Source organism: Oncorhynchus mykiss, chromosome 7 (assembly GCF_057628025.1).
Source record: "Oncorhynchus mykiss isolate SJ-2025 chromosome 7, ASM5762802v1, whole genome shotgun sequence".
Taxonomy (NCBI): Eukaryota; Metazoa; Chordata; class Actinopteri; order Salmoniformes; family Salmonidae; genus Oncorhynchus; species Oncorhynchus mykiss.
Genome location: NC_143028.1, coordinates 6,118,303 through 6,133,841, shown reverse-complemented (window position 1 = coordinate 6,133,841; position 15,539 = coordinate 6,118,303). Strand labels below are relative to the sequence as shown.

At 46.6% G+C, this 15,539-nt stretch overlaps 1 protein-coding gene across 50 annotated transcripts in view; it reads left to right on the top strand.

The window, feature by feature from the left end:
* The window catches only part of LOC110528832 (peripheral plasma membrane protein CASK), a 60,111-nt gene that overhangs the window by 40,623 nt on the left and 3,949 nt on the right, over window positions 1-15,539 (top strand). For 12 of the 50 annotated variants that reach the window (XM_090239982.1, XM_090239970.1, XM_090239974.1 and 9 more), the window contains 14 exons: window positions 952-1,073; window positions 1,284-1,361; window positions 1,536-1,616; window positions 6,944-7,132; window positions 7,207-7,285; window positions 7,360-7,445; window positions 7,588-7,692; window positions 7,785-7,853; window positions 7,940-7,975; window positions 8,772-8,810; window positions 9,246-9,442; window positions 9,689-9,804; window positions 10,835-10,915; window positions 11,023-11,103. In XM_090239982.1, coding sequence (XP_090096108.1) covers window positions 952-1,073; window positions 1,284-1,361; window positions 1,536-1,616; window positions 6,944-7,132; window positions 7,207-7,285; window positions 7,360-7,445; window positions 7,588-7,692; window positions 7,785-7,853; window positions 7,940-7,975; window positions 8,772-8,810; window positions 9,246-9,442; window positions 9,689-9,804; window positions 10,835-10,915; window positions 11,023-11,103 — 1,359 coding nt within the window. The remainder of the gene's footprint in view (window positions 1-951; window positions 1,074-1,283; window positions 1,362-1,535; window positions 1,617-6,943; window positions 7,133-7,206; window positions 7,286-7,359; window positions 7,446-7,587; window positions 7,693-7,784; window positions 7,854-7,939; window positions 7,976-8,771; window positions 8,811-9,245; window positions 9,443-9,688; window positions 9,805-10,834; window positions 10,916-11,022; window positions 11,104-15,539) is intronic. The other 38 variants (XM_090239994.1, XM_090239985.1, XM_090239977.1 and 35 more) reach the window with 7 other exon arrangements.

The window sequence follows — 15,539 nt, the reverse complement described above, 5'->3', positions numbered from 1 at the left end:
TTGTGTGTGTTAAATCTAAATGTTTGTGTTTTTATGGTACTGGCTGCTTACAATTGGTGTGTGTTTGCGTGTGTATATGTTATAACCTGTGTGTGTGTGTAGGGGCAGTGTGTCTGTGTGTGTGTGTGTGCGGTGTCTACTGTGTGTGTATGCGGTGTCTCTGTGTGTGTGTGCAGTGTCTGTGTGCGGTGTCTGTGTGTGTGTGTGTGTGTGCGTGCTGTCGCTGTGTGTGTGCGCGCGTTGTCTCTCTGTGTGTGCGCGCGCTGTCTCTCTGTGTGTGTGTGTGTGTGTGCACGCAGTTTGTGTGTGTGTGTGCACGCTGTCTGTGTGTGCGCTGTCTGTCTATGTGTGTGTGTGTGTGTGCACGCTGTGTGTGTGTGTGTGTGCGCTGTCTGTGTGTGTGTGTGTGTGTGCTCTGTCTCTGTGTGTGTCTGTGTGTGTGCGCGCTGTCTGTGTGTGTGCGCGCTGTCTGTGTGTGTGCACGCGTTGTCTCTGTGTGTGTGTGTGTGTGTGCTTGCTCTGTCTGTGTGTGTGTAAGCGCGCACTTTCTCTGTGTGTTGTGTCTTTGTGTGTGTGTAGTGTCTTTGTGTGTGTGTGTTTTCTGTGTGTGTGTGTGCTGTCTCTGTGTGTGCACGCTGTCTCTGTGTGTGTGTGTGTGCGCGTGCGCTGTCTCTCTCTGTGTGTGTGTGTGTGCACGCTCTGTCTCTGTGTGTGTGCGCACTCTTTGTGTGTGTGCGTAGTGTCTCTGTGTGTATGTGTGCGCGGTGTCTCTGTGTGTGTGTGCGTGTGTGTGTGTGTGCGGTGTCTGTAAATGTGTTTGTCCTTGTTGTGTGTTTTTTGTGTGTGTTAAATCTAAATGTTTGTGTTTTTATGGTACTGGCTGCTTACAATTGGTGTGTGTTTGCGTGTGTATATGTTATAACCTGTGGTTGTGTGTGTGTGTGTGTGTAGGGGCAGTGTCCCAGGTGCTGGACAGCCTGGAGGAGATTCATGCTCTGACCGACTGCAGTGAGAAAGATCTGGACTTCTTACACAGCGTCTTCCAGGACCAACACCTACACACACTGCTGGACGTGAGTGGGCTACACACACGCAGGTTCAGGTCAAGTCCACTAGGTGGCACTTTGACACAAGTAAAGAGCTCAGACACACCACATTATTCATTGGGAAAATCCTTTGGGAATGAAAATGCTAAAGCAACATTTAATACAAAAAGCGGTATGTGAGGAGGGATATGTAAAAGATGAGTGAATAATAATGGCTGTCTCCCCCTGGTGTTGCAGCTCTATGACCAGATCAACACCAGGTCGTCTCCTCAGATCAGGAACCCTCCCAGTGATGGAGTACAGAGAGCCAAAGAGGTGAGTGGCCTGGTCACGGCATCAAGGTGGGACACCTTTTCTTCTGGGACTAGCGCTTGTTAAATACTTTATCTTGTTGTTTTGGTTAGTGTTTGGGGGTTTGTTAATGTTTTGTATTAAGTGTTGATGCTCTTATATGATACAGTACTTCCTCTCCCTCCTCTTATCCTGTAGGTACTGGAGACAATCTCCTGTTACCCTGACAACATGGAGGCCAAGGAACTCCGGAGGATCCTCACACAGCCACACTTCATGGTGGGCCATCTCCATCGCGCTCTCTGTGTGTGTGTGTGTAAACAAATGATCATGACTGGGTCAAGCTCCTTAGTTTGTCCACTATAGACCCCAGGTAGAGAGGGAGTAATCTGTTAGATTAGCAAGACTGAGGGGAGGTCAGGTGTAGCAGCCAGGGTTATGGGTGGGGCTAGTGAGGCTGCAGACATCCTGCTCCGCCCACCCAGCCCTAGCTGTTACTGCCAACAAAAGAACAGAGTAAAAAAAGCTCCCTCTGCTTTTCCTAATCTTTCTCTCTCTGTTCTCTTCATCTCTTCTCTGGTGTCAGGTAGAGAGAGTTTTCCTAATCTTTCTCTCTCTGTTCTCTCTTCATCTCTTCTCTGGTGTCAGGTAGAGAGAGTTTTCCTAATCTTTCTCTCTCTGTTCTCTTCATCTCTTCTCTGGTGTCAGGTAGAGAGAGTTTTCCTAATCTTTCTCTCTCTGTTCTCTTCATCTCTTCTCTGGTGTCAGGTAGAGAGAGTTTTCCTAATATTTATCTCTCTGTTCTCTCTCCATCTCTTCTCTGGTGTCAGGTAGAGAGAGTTTTCCTAATCTTTCTCTCTCTGTTCTCTCTCCATCTCTTCTCTGGTGTCAGGTAGAGAGAGTTTTCCTAATCTTTCTCTCTCTGTTCTCTTCATCTCTTCTCTGGTGTCAGGTAGAGAGAGTTTTCCTAATCTTTCTCTCTCTGTTCTCTTCATCTCTTCTCTGGTGTCAGGTAGAGAGAGTTTTCCTAATATTTATCTCTCTGTTCTCTCTCCATCTCTTCTCTGGTGTCAGGTAGAGAGAGTTTTCCTAATCTTTCTCTCTCTGTTCTCTCTCCATCTCTTCTCTGGTGTCAGGTAGAGAGAGTTTTCCTAATCTTTCTCTCTCTGTTCTCTCTCCATCTCTTCTCTGGTGTCAGGTAGAGAGAGTTTTCCTAATATTTATCTCTCTGTTCTCTCTCTATCTCTTCTCTGGTGTCAGGTAGAGAGAGTTTTCCTAATCTTTCTCTCTCTGTTCTCTCTCCATCTCTTCTCTGGTGTCAGGTAGAGAGAGTTTTCCTAATCTTTCTCTCTCTGTTCTCTCTCCATCTCTTCTCTGGTGTCAGGTAGAGAGAGTTTTCCTAATCTTTCTCTCTCTGTTCTCTCTCCATCTCTTCTCTGGTGTCAGGTAGAGAGAGTTTTCCTAATCTTTCTCTCTCTGTTCTCTCTCCATCTCTTCTCTGGTGTCAGGTAGAGAGAGTTTTCCTAATCTTTCTCTCTCTGTTCTCTCTCCATCTCTTCTCTGGTGTCAGGTAGAGAGAGTTTTCCTAATCTTTCTCTCTCTGTTCTCTCTCCATCTCTTCTCTGGTGTCAGGTAGAGAGAGTTTTCCTAATCTTTCTCTCTCTGTTCTCTCTCCATCTCTTCTCTGGTGTCAGGTAGAGAGAGTTTTCCTAATCTTTCTCTCTGTTCTCTCTCCATCTCTTCTCTGGTGTCAGGTAGAGAGAGTTTTCCTAATCTTTCTCTCTCTGTTCTCTCTCCATCTCTTCTCTGGTGTCAGGTAGAGAGAGTTTTCCTAACCTTTCTCTCTCTGTTCTCTCTCCATCTCTTCTCTGGTGTCAGGTAGAGAGAGTTTTCCTAATCTTTCTCTCTCTGTTCTCTCTCCATCTCTTCTCTGGTGTCAGGTAGAGAGAGTTTTCCTAATCTTTCTCTCTCTGTTCTCTCTCCATCTCTTCTCTGGTGTCAGGTAGAGAGAGTTTTCCTAATCTTTCTCTCTCTGTTCTCTCTCCATCTCTTCTCTGGTGTCAGGTAGAGAGAGTTTTCCTAATATTTCTCTCTCTGTTCTCTCTCCATCTCTTCTCTGGTGTCAGGTAGAGAGAGTTTTCCTAATCTTTCTCTCTCTGTTCTCTCTCCATCTCTTCTCTGGTGTCAGGTAGAGAGAGTTTTCCTAATCTTTCTCTCTCTGTTCTCTCTCCATCTCTTCTCTGGTGTCAGGTAGAGAGAGTTTTCCTAATCTTTCTCTCTCTGTTCTCTCTCCATCTCTTCTCTGGTGTCAGATAGAGAGAGTTTTCCTAATCTTTCTCTCTCTGTTCTCTCTCCATCTCTTCTCTGGTGTCAGGTAGAGAGAGTTTTCCTAATCTTTCTCTCTCTGTTCTCTCTCCATCTCTTCTCTGGTGTCAGGTAGAGAGAGTTTTCCTAATCTTTCTCTCTCTGTTCTCTCTCCATCTCTTCTCTGGTGTCAGGTAGAGAGAGTTTTCCTAATCTTTCTCTCTCTGTTCTCTCTCCATCTCTTCTCTGGTGTCAGGTAGAGAGAGTTTTCCTAATCTTTCTCTCTCTGTTCTCTCTCCATCTCTTCTCTGGTGTCAGGTAGAGAGAGTTTTCCTAATCTTTCTCTCTCTGTTCTCTCTCCATCTCTTCTCTGGTGTCAGGTAGAGAGAGTTTTCCTAATCTTTCTCTCTCTGTTATCTCTTCTCTGGTGTCAGGTAGAGAGAGTTTTCCTAATCTTTCTCTCTCTGTTCTCTCTCCATCTCTTCTCTGGTGTCAGGTAGAGAGAGTTTTCCTAATCTTTCTCTCTCTGTTCTCTCTCCATCTCTTCTCTGGTGTCAGGTAGAGAGAGTTTTCCTAATCTTTCTCTCTCTGTTCTCTCTCCATCTCTTCTCTGGTGTCAGGTAGAGAGAGTTTTCCTAATCTTTCTCTCTCTGTTCTCTCTCCATCTCTTCTCTGGTGTCAGGTAGAGAGAGTTTTCCTAATCTTTCTCTCTCTGTTCTCTCTCCATCTCTTCTCTGGTGTCAGGTAGAGAGAGTTTTCCTAATCTTTCTCTCTCTGTTCTCTCTCCATCTCTTCTCTGGTGTCAGGTAGAGAGAGTTTTCCTAATCTTTCTCTCTCTGTTCTCTCTCCATCTCTTCTCTGGTGTCAGGTAGAGAGAGTTTTCCTAATCTTTCTCTCTCTGTTCTCTCTCCATCTCTTCTCTGGTGTCAGGTAGAGAGAGTTTTCCTAATCTTTCTCTCTCTGTTCTCTCTCCATCTCTTCTCTGGTGTCAGGTAGAGAGAGTTTTCCTAATCTTTCTCTCTCTGTTCTCTCTCCATCTCTTCTCTGGTGTCAGGTAGAGAGAGTTTTCCTAATCTTTCTCTCTCTGTTCTCTCTCCATCTCTTCTCTGGTGTCAGGTAGAGAGAGTTTTCCTAATCTTTCTCTCTCTGTTCTCTCTCCATCTCTTCTCTGGTGTCAGGTAGAGAGAGTTTTCCTAATCTTTCTCTCTCTGTTCTCTCTCCATCTCTTCTCTGGTGTCAGGTAGAGAGAGTTTTCCTAATCTTTCTCTCTCTGTTCTCTCTCCATCTCTTCTCTGGTGTCAGGTAGAGAGAGTTTTCCTAATCTTTCTCTCTCTGTTCTCTCTCCATCTCTTCTCTGGTGTCAGGTAGAGAGAGTTTTCCTAATCTTTCTCTCTCTGTTCTCTCTCCATCTCTTCTCTGGTGTCAGGTAGAGAGAGTTTTCCTAATCTTTCTCTCTCTGTTCTCTCTCCATCTCTTCTCTGGTGTCAGGTAGAGAGAGTTTTCCTAATCTTTCTCTCTCTGTTCTCTCTCCAGCTCTTCTCTGGTGTCAGGTAGAGAGAGTTTTCCTAATCTTTCTCTCTCTGTTCTCCATCTCTTCTCTGGTGTCAGGTAGAGAGAGTTTTCCTAATCTTTCTCTCTCTGTTCTCCATCTCTTCTCTGGTGTCAGGTAGAGAGAGTTTTCCTAATCTTTCTCTCTCTGTTCTCTCTCCATCTCTTCTCTGGTGTCAGGTAGAGAGAGTTTTCCTAATCTTTCTCTCTCTGTTCTCTCTCCATCTCTTCTCTGGTGTCAGGTAGAGAGAGTTTTCCTAATCTTTCTCTCTCTGTTCTCTCTCCATCTCTTCTCTGGTGTCAGGTAGAGAGAGTTTTCCTAATCTTTCTCTCTCTGTTCTCTCTCCAGCTCTTCTCTGGTGTCAGGTAGAGAGAGTTTTCCTAATCTTTCTCTCTCTGTTCTCCATCTCTTCTCTGGTGTCAGGTAGAGAGAGTTTTCCTAATCTTTCTCTCTCTGTTCTCCATCTCTTCTCTGGTGTCAGGTAGAGAGAGTTTTCCTAATCTTTCTCTCTCTGTTCTCTCTCCATCTCTTCTCTGGTGTCAGGTAGAGAGAGTTTTGCGTTTTTAAGCCAATTTCCTGCAATTCTACCAATTGTTCCATGGAGCTGAGAACATTTAGCAGTTTTAAAGCGAATTCCCTGCAATTCTATGCATTTTGCCATGGCTGATGCTGTGTTCTATACTGCTAAATTAATTGTTTTTTGAATTTTCCATTCTTCCTGACTATCTAGCTTTTATTTTGGTTATCATTAGTTCTTAAAAGATTACAGTGTAAAAATATATTGGTGCATTACCTTTTCTAAATACTTTATCTGTTTTAAGTCTAAAAGCTTTTACCATCACGAAAATGTATTTGGACTTAGGCGACCCTAAAAAATTATTTGGTGGCCCACCCAAGGATTTCAATGGCAGAAAGATCTGTGCTTGTCTGTTACAGTTTAAGCTGAAATATGTCACTTTTGGGCGACCTGACCAAATTCACATAGAAATGTTAGTTATAGATCTGTCATTCTCATTGAAAGCAAGTCTAAGAAGCATTACATCTGTTCTATGTGCACTATTTCTATGCTTCCCATTCTTAAGTTTTGTGTTTGCATCTTTTACTTTAGTTTTTTTACACCAGCTTCAAACAGACATTTTTGGTGTAAAATATATTTAAGCGGTTTAGGTGGTACAATGATTCTCTACACTAAACTTTCTTGTTTTGTCACATAAACTGAAATTAGGCAAACTATTCGACCTTTAGCAACCAGGAAATGATTTGTGCATAGTGCACCTTTTTAAAGCTGAGTTGTGTTTGGTTCTCCATCCTCTTACCTTAGTCCCTGACCCACAGGGTGTTTCTGTACTGACATCTCAATGCTAGAGCCCTCTGCTTTTCGCTCAGCCTACAGACTGACACAGTGGCCTGGATATAAAGAAGGGGGGGTCCCCCTTCCCTGGTGACCAAGATAACAAAATAAATAAAGAACGTATATCCCATCTGGATACAAGTCTTTTTGTGTAGACCCATAGTAGTTTACACAGTCCTTTAGTCACTCATTTTTCATTTAGGAAGACCAAGCAAATACGTCTTCAGTAGAAACCAGCTAACACTGTTACACTTACAATAAGCCAAGTGTGACCAATAATACAGTGTGAATTTAGTTAGTGCCTTGTGTGCCCCCTGTTGTTTAAAAGGCCATATTACACACTCATTGTCTGCTGTACATGTCTGTGTGAGGGTGTGTCTTATTGTGTGTGTGTGTGTGTAGGCCTTGCTCCAGACCCATGACGTGGTGGCCCATGAGGTGTACAGTGACGAGGCTCTGAGGGTGACCCCCCCGCCCACCTCACCCTACCTGAACGGAGACTCTCCTGAGAGCACCAATGGGGACATGGACCTGGAGAACGTGACTCGAGTACGCCTGGTTCAGTTCCAGAAGAACACTGACGAACCTATGGTACGACACACACACAAACACCGACCACACACATTTACTCTTCCTATTTGACCTTTCACCCTTGACCTCTTCAGGGCATCACTCTGAAGATGAACGATCTGAACCACTGCATCGTGGCCCGTATCATGCACGGAGGAATGATCCACAGACAAGGTACAGTACACTTTTGGAATATGCCGTACACCTGACCACAAACAGACCCACATTCACCCTCTGTCTTCTTGTAGGTACGCTGCATGTCGGCGATGAGATCAGAGAGATCAACGGGATCAGCGTTGCCAATCAGACCGTAGAACAGCTCCAGAAGATGCTGGTGTGTTGTCCAATCAGATTCTCTCATTCTCACCATTGTCCAATCAGCTAGTTTTGTCTTTACACAGTACTACAGTACGTGTGTATCAGTGGAAGGCTCTTATTGGTTGTGATCATTTGATGATAATGTTGTGTCCCCACAGAGGGAAATGCGAGGGAGTGTTACCTTTAAGATCGTACCCAGCTACCGGTCACAGTCCATGTCTTGCGAGGTATGGACCGATTCTCTTGTGTCTCTAGAAAATCAGGTAAATGAGGTAAAGAAGCGTTCTATTCTTCAGTTATAAGTCATTTTTTGTTGGGATGTTTTTCACGTTTTTTTGTTCATGTGTGTCTGCAGAAAGAGTCCCCCGACCTATCCAGACAGTCGCCAGCGAACGGCCATGCTAGTGTCACTAGCTCCATCCTGGTGAGGAGCTGTGGCTCGATATCGCTTCTGTCAGATGAATCTATTGTGCTGTATTAGATGTGTGTTAACTCTGTGTGTGCTTGTAGGATCTGCCCTCTACCATCCAGCCTAAAGGACGACAGGTGAGAGCTATAGACTTCCCTGACTCCTCTACTCCCTCTCTTCTCTGATGTCTGACTCCTCACATGGCTTTGTCTAGACCAGGGACACCATTTGCTTGTTTTTGTGTGTGTGGACTCGCATGTGTGTGTACATGTCTGTGTGTGTGTACATGTCTGTGTGTGTGTGTGTGTACATGTCTGTGTGTGTGTGTGTACATGTCTGTGTGTGTGTGTGTGTGTACATCTGTGTGTGTGTGTGTGTGTGTGTGTACGTCTGTGTGTGTGTGTGTGTGTGTGTGTTAAACATAATTTGGATCCATGTCATCTTAAATAACCCCTGCATGTATTAAAGGGATACTTCGTGATTTTGGCAATGAGGCCCTTTAACTACTGCCCCAGAATCAGTGGAACTTGTGGATACCATTTATATGTCTCTGCATGCAGTTTGAAGGAAGTTGCTAACTAGCGCTAGCGCAGTTGCTAACAAGTTTTTCACGTTTTTTTGTTCATGTGTGTCTGCAGAAAGAGTCCCCCGACCTATCCAGACAGTCGCCAGCGCATTGACTTTAGACTTCGTCATTGCGCTAATGCTAGTTAGCATTGGCGCACAAAAATACCTCCAACTTTCTTCATATGATATCCATGACTGTGGAGAAGTAGATAAAGGGCCTCATTGCAAATTCTCCCTGTCGTAGCCTGTCTCCCTGTCGTAGCCTGTCTCCCTCTCGTAGCCCGTCCTACTCACTCTCACGTCCTTTGTCGATGTCCCGTATGTTTTCTACTGCATGATGTGTGTGTGATGCTCTCAACCCCCTAGATCTCCAGACCTGTCATCAAGGACAAAATGTCCATCAAGGTAAGATCTCTCAGTGGATCCAAGTAGCAGTAGATCCCATGCAGTATGTCCCTCATTGTAGCTCTTGCAGATCCAACATTAGCTGGCGTCCATAATCCCCCTCCCCCTCCATTAAAATGGTTGGTCCTTTGCGTGTAAGATGTAGCCAATCAGGGGCAACCAGAACGATTAAAATGGTAAAGCTTTCTTTGATGTTGCCTTATTTGCTTTCTCTTTTTCGCCCGACTCTTCTTCTCTCCTCCGCCTCTTTGCTTCTTGTTTACTGTGTCGATTGTGGCCATTTCGACCTATCAGTGTCCCGTACAGCTCTCGTCAGGAGCTTGACCAATCAAAATCACCTCTTTCCTCCATACCTCCAGCTTGATCAATCAGTCCCCCTATTCCCTCCCAGATCAGCGGTCCTGACCAATCACATTCCTCGGTTTCCTCCCTCAGATCTACGTGCGTGCCCAGTTTGAGTACGACCCCGCCAAGGATGACCTCATTCCCTGTAAGGAGGCCGGGATCCGCTTCCGGGTGGGTGACATCATCCAGATCATCAGTAAGGACGACCACAACTGGTGGCAGGGCAAGCTGGAGAACACTAAGAACGGAACCGCAGGGCTAATACCGTCACCAGAACTACAGGAGTGGTGAGGACAGAACCCATGGAACCCATACTGTAAAACCCAGCAGGGTTGGTGCTTTCGTTCCAATTCCATTTCCAATTCAGGAAGTGGATTGAAATTACAATGCAAGAAGAACTTTTCCCAAATGTTAAGCAGAAATTTGACTTAATCTCTGGTCTTTGGTTTTGAGGGCCGTTACCACAGAATTAAAATAACTAGGAATAATCAGTGAAGTATCTTTATTTCCTTACATTTTACCCCCATACCCAGGCGTGTGGCGTGCATAGCCATGGAGAAGACTAAGCAGGAGCAGCAGGCCAGCTGTACCTGGTTTGGCAAGAAGAAGAAACAGTACAAAGACAAGTACCTGGCCAAGCACAACGCAGGTACACACACACACACACACAGCATGCTTTAATAATACAATCAGAAACCAATTCTTTATTCTGTGGAACTGTGTGTGTGTAAAAGTGTTTGGCTTGACATGTTGGCTATAAGATATTCCAAGTGTTCCAGATGTTTCCGTTGTATTTTATATTGTATGATGCATTCAGATGTTATATCCCAGATATTCTCTTGCAGCTTTATTCACTGGCCAAAATATTGTCTCAGTTCTGAATGTGGTATTTTTTTATTGTATAATAAAGACATTCCCAGTCTGTAGAGCTAAATGCTTAGCTTACTGCTTACTACTGTACTGTCTGTGGAATGGTTTCCAACTGAATCTGACTAATGCTGCATGTTCTTCCCCCAGAACAGGCCCCTTTCCTCCCTCAAAGAGCTCCTCTCTAAATGTTGTCTCAATGTTGACTGAATGTTACATGTCTAACGCTCCTGCCATTAACAACCTGGCCTCCGAGTCCAAGCTATGTACTGTAATGTTTTTAATTTACCTTGTCTTCTATTAACCCTCCCCTCCCTCCTTCCCTCTGTTCTGTCCATCTTTCATGCGTCTCTTACCCAATGGCTTGGCTGCATGTAAGTAACTCTGAATAATGCCCAACGATGCCCTCCTCCGTTTCTCTCCCTCTATCCTCAACTTTATTCACGCTATTTTCCTTGTTTGACGTCAGTCCACAGTTTGAACTTCTGTCTCGCTGTTTCATTTGTTCTTCCTCGTTTTGGGTTTTATGTGTCCTGGTTTGTCCGTCTCTCACAGACCTGAAGTATTGAACTTGTGATGTAAAATAATTCCAATCACACGTAGGCCCTTTAGATGGCAAAAACAAACCGCAATCTTTTTCACACTGTTATCAGTAAACTTATTTCAGCGATCCATTCTTTATTTAAGCCATTCATTTGATTCACCTTCCTGTGCTGTGCACTACAGACGACCCACTTCCATTGTGTCTGTGTTCCATTATTCCTATGGCTCTCAGTGAACATCTCTAATGCCTTTCACCTTCTCTGTTTCAGTGTTTGACCAACTAGACCTGGTCACGTATGAAGAGGTGGTCAAACTGCCTGCATTCAAGAGGAAAACGCTTGTTTTGTTGGGTACGTTAGACAGATGGTTCTTAGGTAGTGTTAACTAAAGGGGAACAGTTGACAACACATTATTTAACTTCTCTGTCTCATTGTCTTATGTGTGTCTCTCTTCCCAGGGGCCCATGGAGTTGGCAGGAGGCACATCAAGAACACGCTTATCACGAAGCACCCAGACCGATTTGCCTATCCCATTCCTCGTAAGAGACCTACCACCACTACCACCACTACCACCGCTGCTACCACTACCACAACTACTACCACTACTACCGTTAACGCCACTACCCCCGCTACCGGCACTAACACCGCTACCACCGCTGCTACCAACACTACCGCTACCACCACAACTGCCGCTACGACCACTACTACCACCGCTACCACCACCACTGCCGCTACGACCACTACTACCACCGCTACTACCACTACTACCACCGCTACTACCACTACCACCGCTACTACCACTACTACCATCATTACCACCACTACTGCCGCTACTACTACCACCGCTACTACCACAACTTCCACCGCTACTACCACTACTACTACCACCGCTACTGCCACTACTACTACCACCGCTACTACCACAACTTCCACCGCTACTACCACTACTACTACCACCGCTACTGCCACTACTACTACTACCACCACTACCACCGCTACTACCACTACCACCACTACTGCCGCTACTACTACTACCACCACTACTACCACTACCACCGCTACTACCACTACCACCACTACTGCCGCTACTACTACTACCACCGCTACTACCACTACTACTACTACTACCACCGCTACTACTACTACCACCGCTACTACTGCTACTACCACCACTACTGCCGCTACTACCGCTACCACCACTACTGCCGCTACTACTACTACCACCACTACTATCACTACCACCACTACTACCAATACTACTGCTGCTACTACCACTATCATCACTACCACCACTACCACCGCTGCTACCACTACTACCACTACTACCACTACTACCACTACTACCACCACTACTGTCGCTACTACTACCACTACCACCACTACTACCACTACTACCACTACTACCACCACTACTGTCGCTACTACTACCACTATCATCACTACCACCACTACTACCACCGCTACGGCCACTACTACCACTACCACCGCTGCTACCACTACTACCACTACTACCACTACTACTGTCGCTACTACTACCACTACCACCACTACTACCACTACTACCACCACTACTGTCGCTACTACTACCACTATCATCACTACCACCACTACTACCACCGCTACGGCCACTACTACCACCGCTGCTACCACTACTACCACTACCACCGCTGCTACCACTACTACCACTACTACCACTACTACCACTACTACCACTACTACCGCTACTACCACTACTACCACTACTACCGCTACTACCGCTACTACCACTACTACCGCTACTACCACTACTACCACTACTACCACTACTACCGCTACTACCACTACTACCACCACTACTGTCGCTACTACTACCACTACCACCACTACTACCACTACTACCACTACTACCACCACTACTGTCGCTACTACTACCACCACTACTACCACTACTACCGCTGCTACCACTACCACTACTACTACCACTACTACCACCACTACTGTCGCTACTACTACCACCACTACTACCACTACTACCGCTGCTACCACTACCACCACTACTACCACTACTACCACTACTACCACCACTACTGTCGCTACTACTACCACCACTACTACCACTACTACCGCTACTGCCACTACCACCGCTGCTACCACTACTACCACTACTACCACCACTACTGTCGCTACTACTACCACTACCACCACTACTACCACTACTACCACTACTACCACCACTACTGTCGCTACTACTACCACCGCTACTACCACTACTACCGCTACCACCACCACCACTACTACCACCGCTACTACCATTACTACAGCCACAACCACCGCTACTACTACCACCACTGCTACCACTACCACCACCACTACCACCGCTACTACCACTACTAACACCGAACTACCACTACCACCGCTACTACCACCACTACTACCACTACCAACACTACCACCGCTACTACCACCACTACTACTACCACTACCGCCACTACTACTACCACCACTACTAACACTACCACCACCGCTACTACAACTACTACCACCACCGCTACTACCACTTCTACCACCACTACTATTACCACTACTACGGCTACTACCACTACTACCGCTACTACCACCACCACTACTACCACCACCACCGCTACTACCACCACCACTACTACCACCACCACCACTACTACCACCCCCACCACTAATACCACTACTACCACTACCACCACTAATACCACTACCACCGCTACTACTACCACTACCGCCACTACTACTACCACTCCTTCCACTACCGCCACTACCACTACCACCACCACTACTACCACCACCGCTACTACCACTACTACCGCTACTACTACCGCTACTTCCACCACCACCTCTACTACCACCCCCACCACTACTACCGCTAACACCGCTATTACCACCACTACAACCAACACTACCACCGCTACTACCACCACTACTACCGCTACCACCGCTACTACTACCACTACCGCCACTACTACTACCACTCCTTCCACTACCGCCACTACCACCACTACTACCACTACCACTACTACCACCACCGCTACTACCACTACTACCACCACTGCTATTACCAATACTACCACCACTACTATTACCACTACTACGGCTACTACCACTACTACCACTACTACCGCTACTACCACCACCACTACTACCACCACCACCACCACTACTACTGCTACCACCACTAATATCACTACTACCACTACCACCACTACTACCACCACCACCACTATTACCACCCCCACCACTACTACCACTACCACCACCGCTACTACCACTACTACCACTACTACCGCTACTACCTCTACTACTACCACTACCGCTACTACCACCACCACCACTACTACCGCTAATACCTCTACTACCGCTACCACTAATACCACTACTACCGCTAGTACTACCACTACCACCGCTACTACCACTACCACCACTAATACCACTACTACCGCTACCACCACTACTACCGCTACTAACACCACCACTACCACCGCTACCACTACCGCTACCACCACCACTACTACCGCTACCACCACCACTACTACCGCTACCACCACCACTACTACCGCTACTACAACCACCACAACTACTACCACTACCACCGCTATGACCACCACCACTACTACCGCTACTACCACCACCACTACCACCACTACTACCGCTACTACCACCACCACTACCACCACTACTACCGCTACTACCACAACTACCACCACCGCTACTACCACTACTACCATCACCACTACTACGGCTACTACCACTACTACCGCCACCACCACTACTACCTCTACTACCACCACCACTACTGCTACCACTATTAATATCACTACTACCACTGCCACTTCTACTACCGCTACTACTACCACCACCACCACCACCACTACTACCACTAATACCACTACTACCGCTACCACTAATACCACTACTACCGCTACTACCACTACTACTACCACCACTACTACCGCTACCACCAGCACCACTACTACCACCGCTACTACCATTACTACAGCCACAACCACCGCTACTACTACCACCACTGCTACCACTACCACCACCACTACCACTGCTACTACCACTAATACCACCACTACCACCGCTACTACCACTACTACCACCGCTACTACCACCACCACCGCTACTACCACCACTACTACCACCACTACTACCACTGCTACCACCGAACTACCACTACCACCGCTACTACCACCACTACTACCGCTACCAACACTACTACTACCACTACCGCCACTACTACTACCACCACTACTAACACTACCACCACCGCTACTACCACTACTACCACCGCTACTACCACCGCTACTACCACTACTATTACCACTACTACGGCTACTACCACTACTACCGCTACTACCACCACCACTACTACCACCACCACCACTAATACTGCTACCACAACTAATATCACTACGACCACTACCATCACTACTACCGCTACTACTACCGCTACTACCACCACCACCACTACTACCACCCCCACCACTAATACCACTACTACCACTACCACCACTAATACCACTACCACTGCTACTACCACCACTACTACCGCTACCACCGCTACTACTACCACTACCGCCACTACTACTACCACTCCTTCCACTACCGCCACTACCACTACCACCACCGCTACTACCACTACTACCACCACCGCTACTACCACTACTATTACCACTACTACCCCTACTACCACTACCACTACTACCACTGCTACCGCTACTACCACTACTACCATTACCAACACTACATGGACATCTATGCACTAAGAGAAGACTTGAGTGTAGGAACCTCCATTCAGGTTCTATCACTTACCCCTCCCTAATTCTCTCCCCCCTTTCCCTCTCTCTCTCCCTCTCTCCCTCCCATTCCCCCTCTCTCCTTCCCATTCCCCCTCTCTGCCTCCCATTCCCCCTCTCTCCCTCCCTTTCCCTCTCTCTCTCCCTGCCTTTCCCTCTCTCTCTCC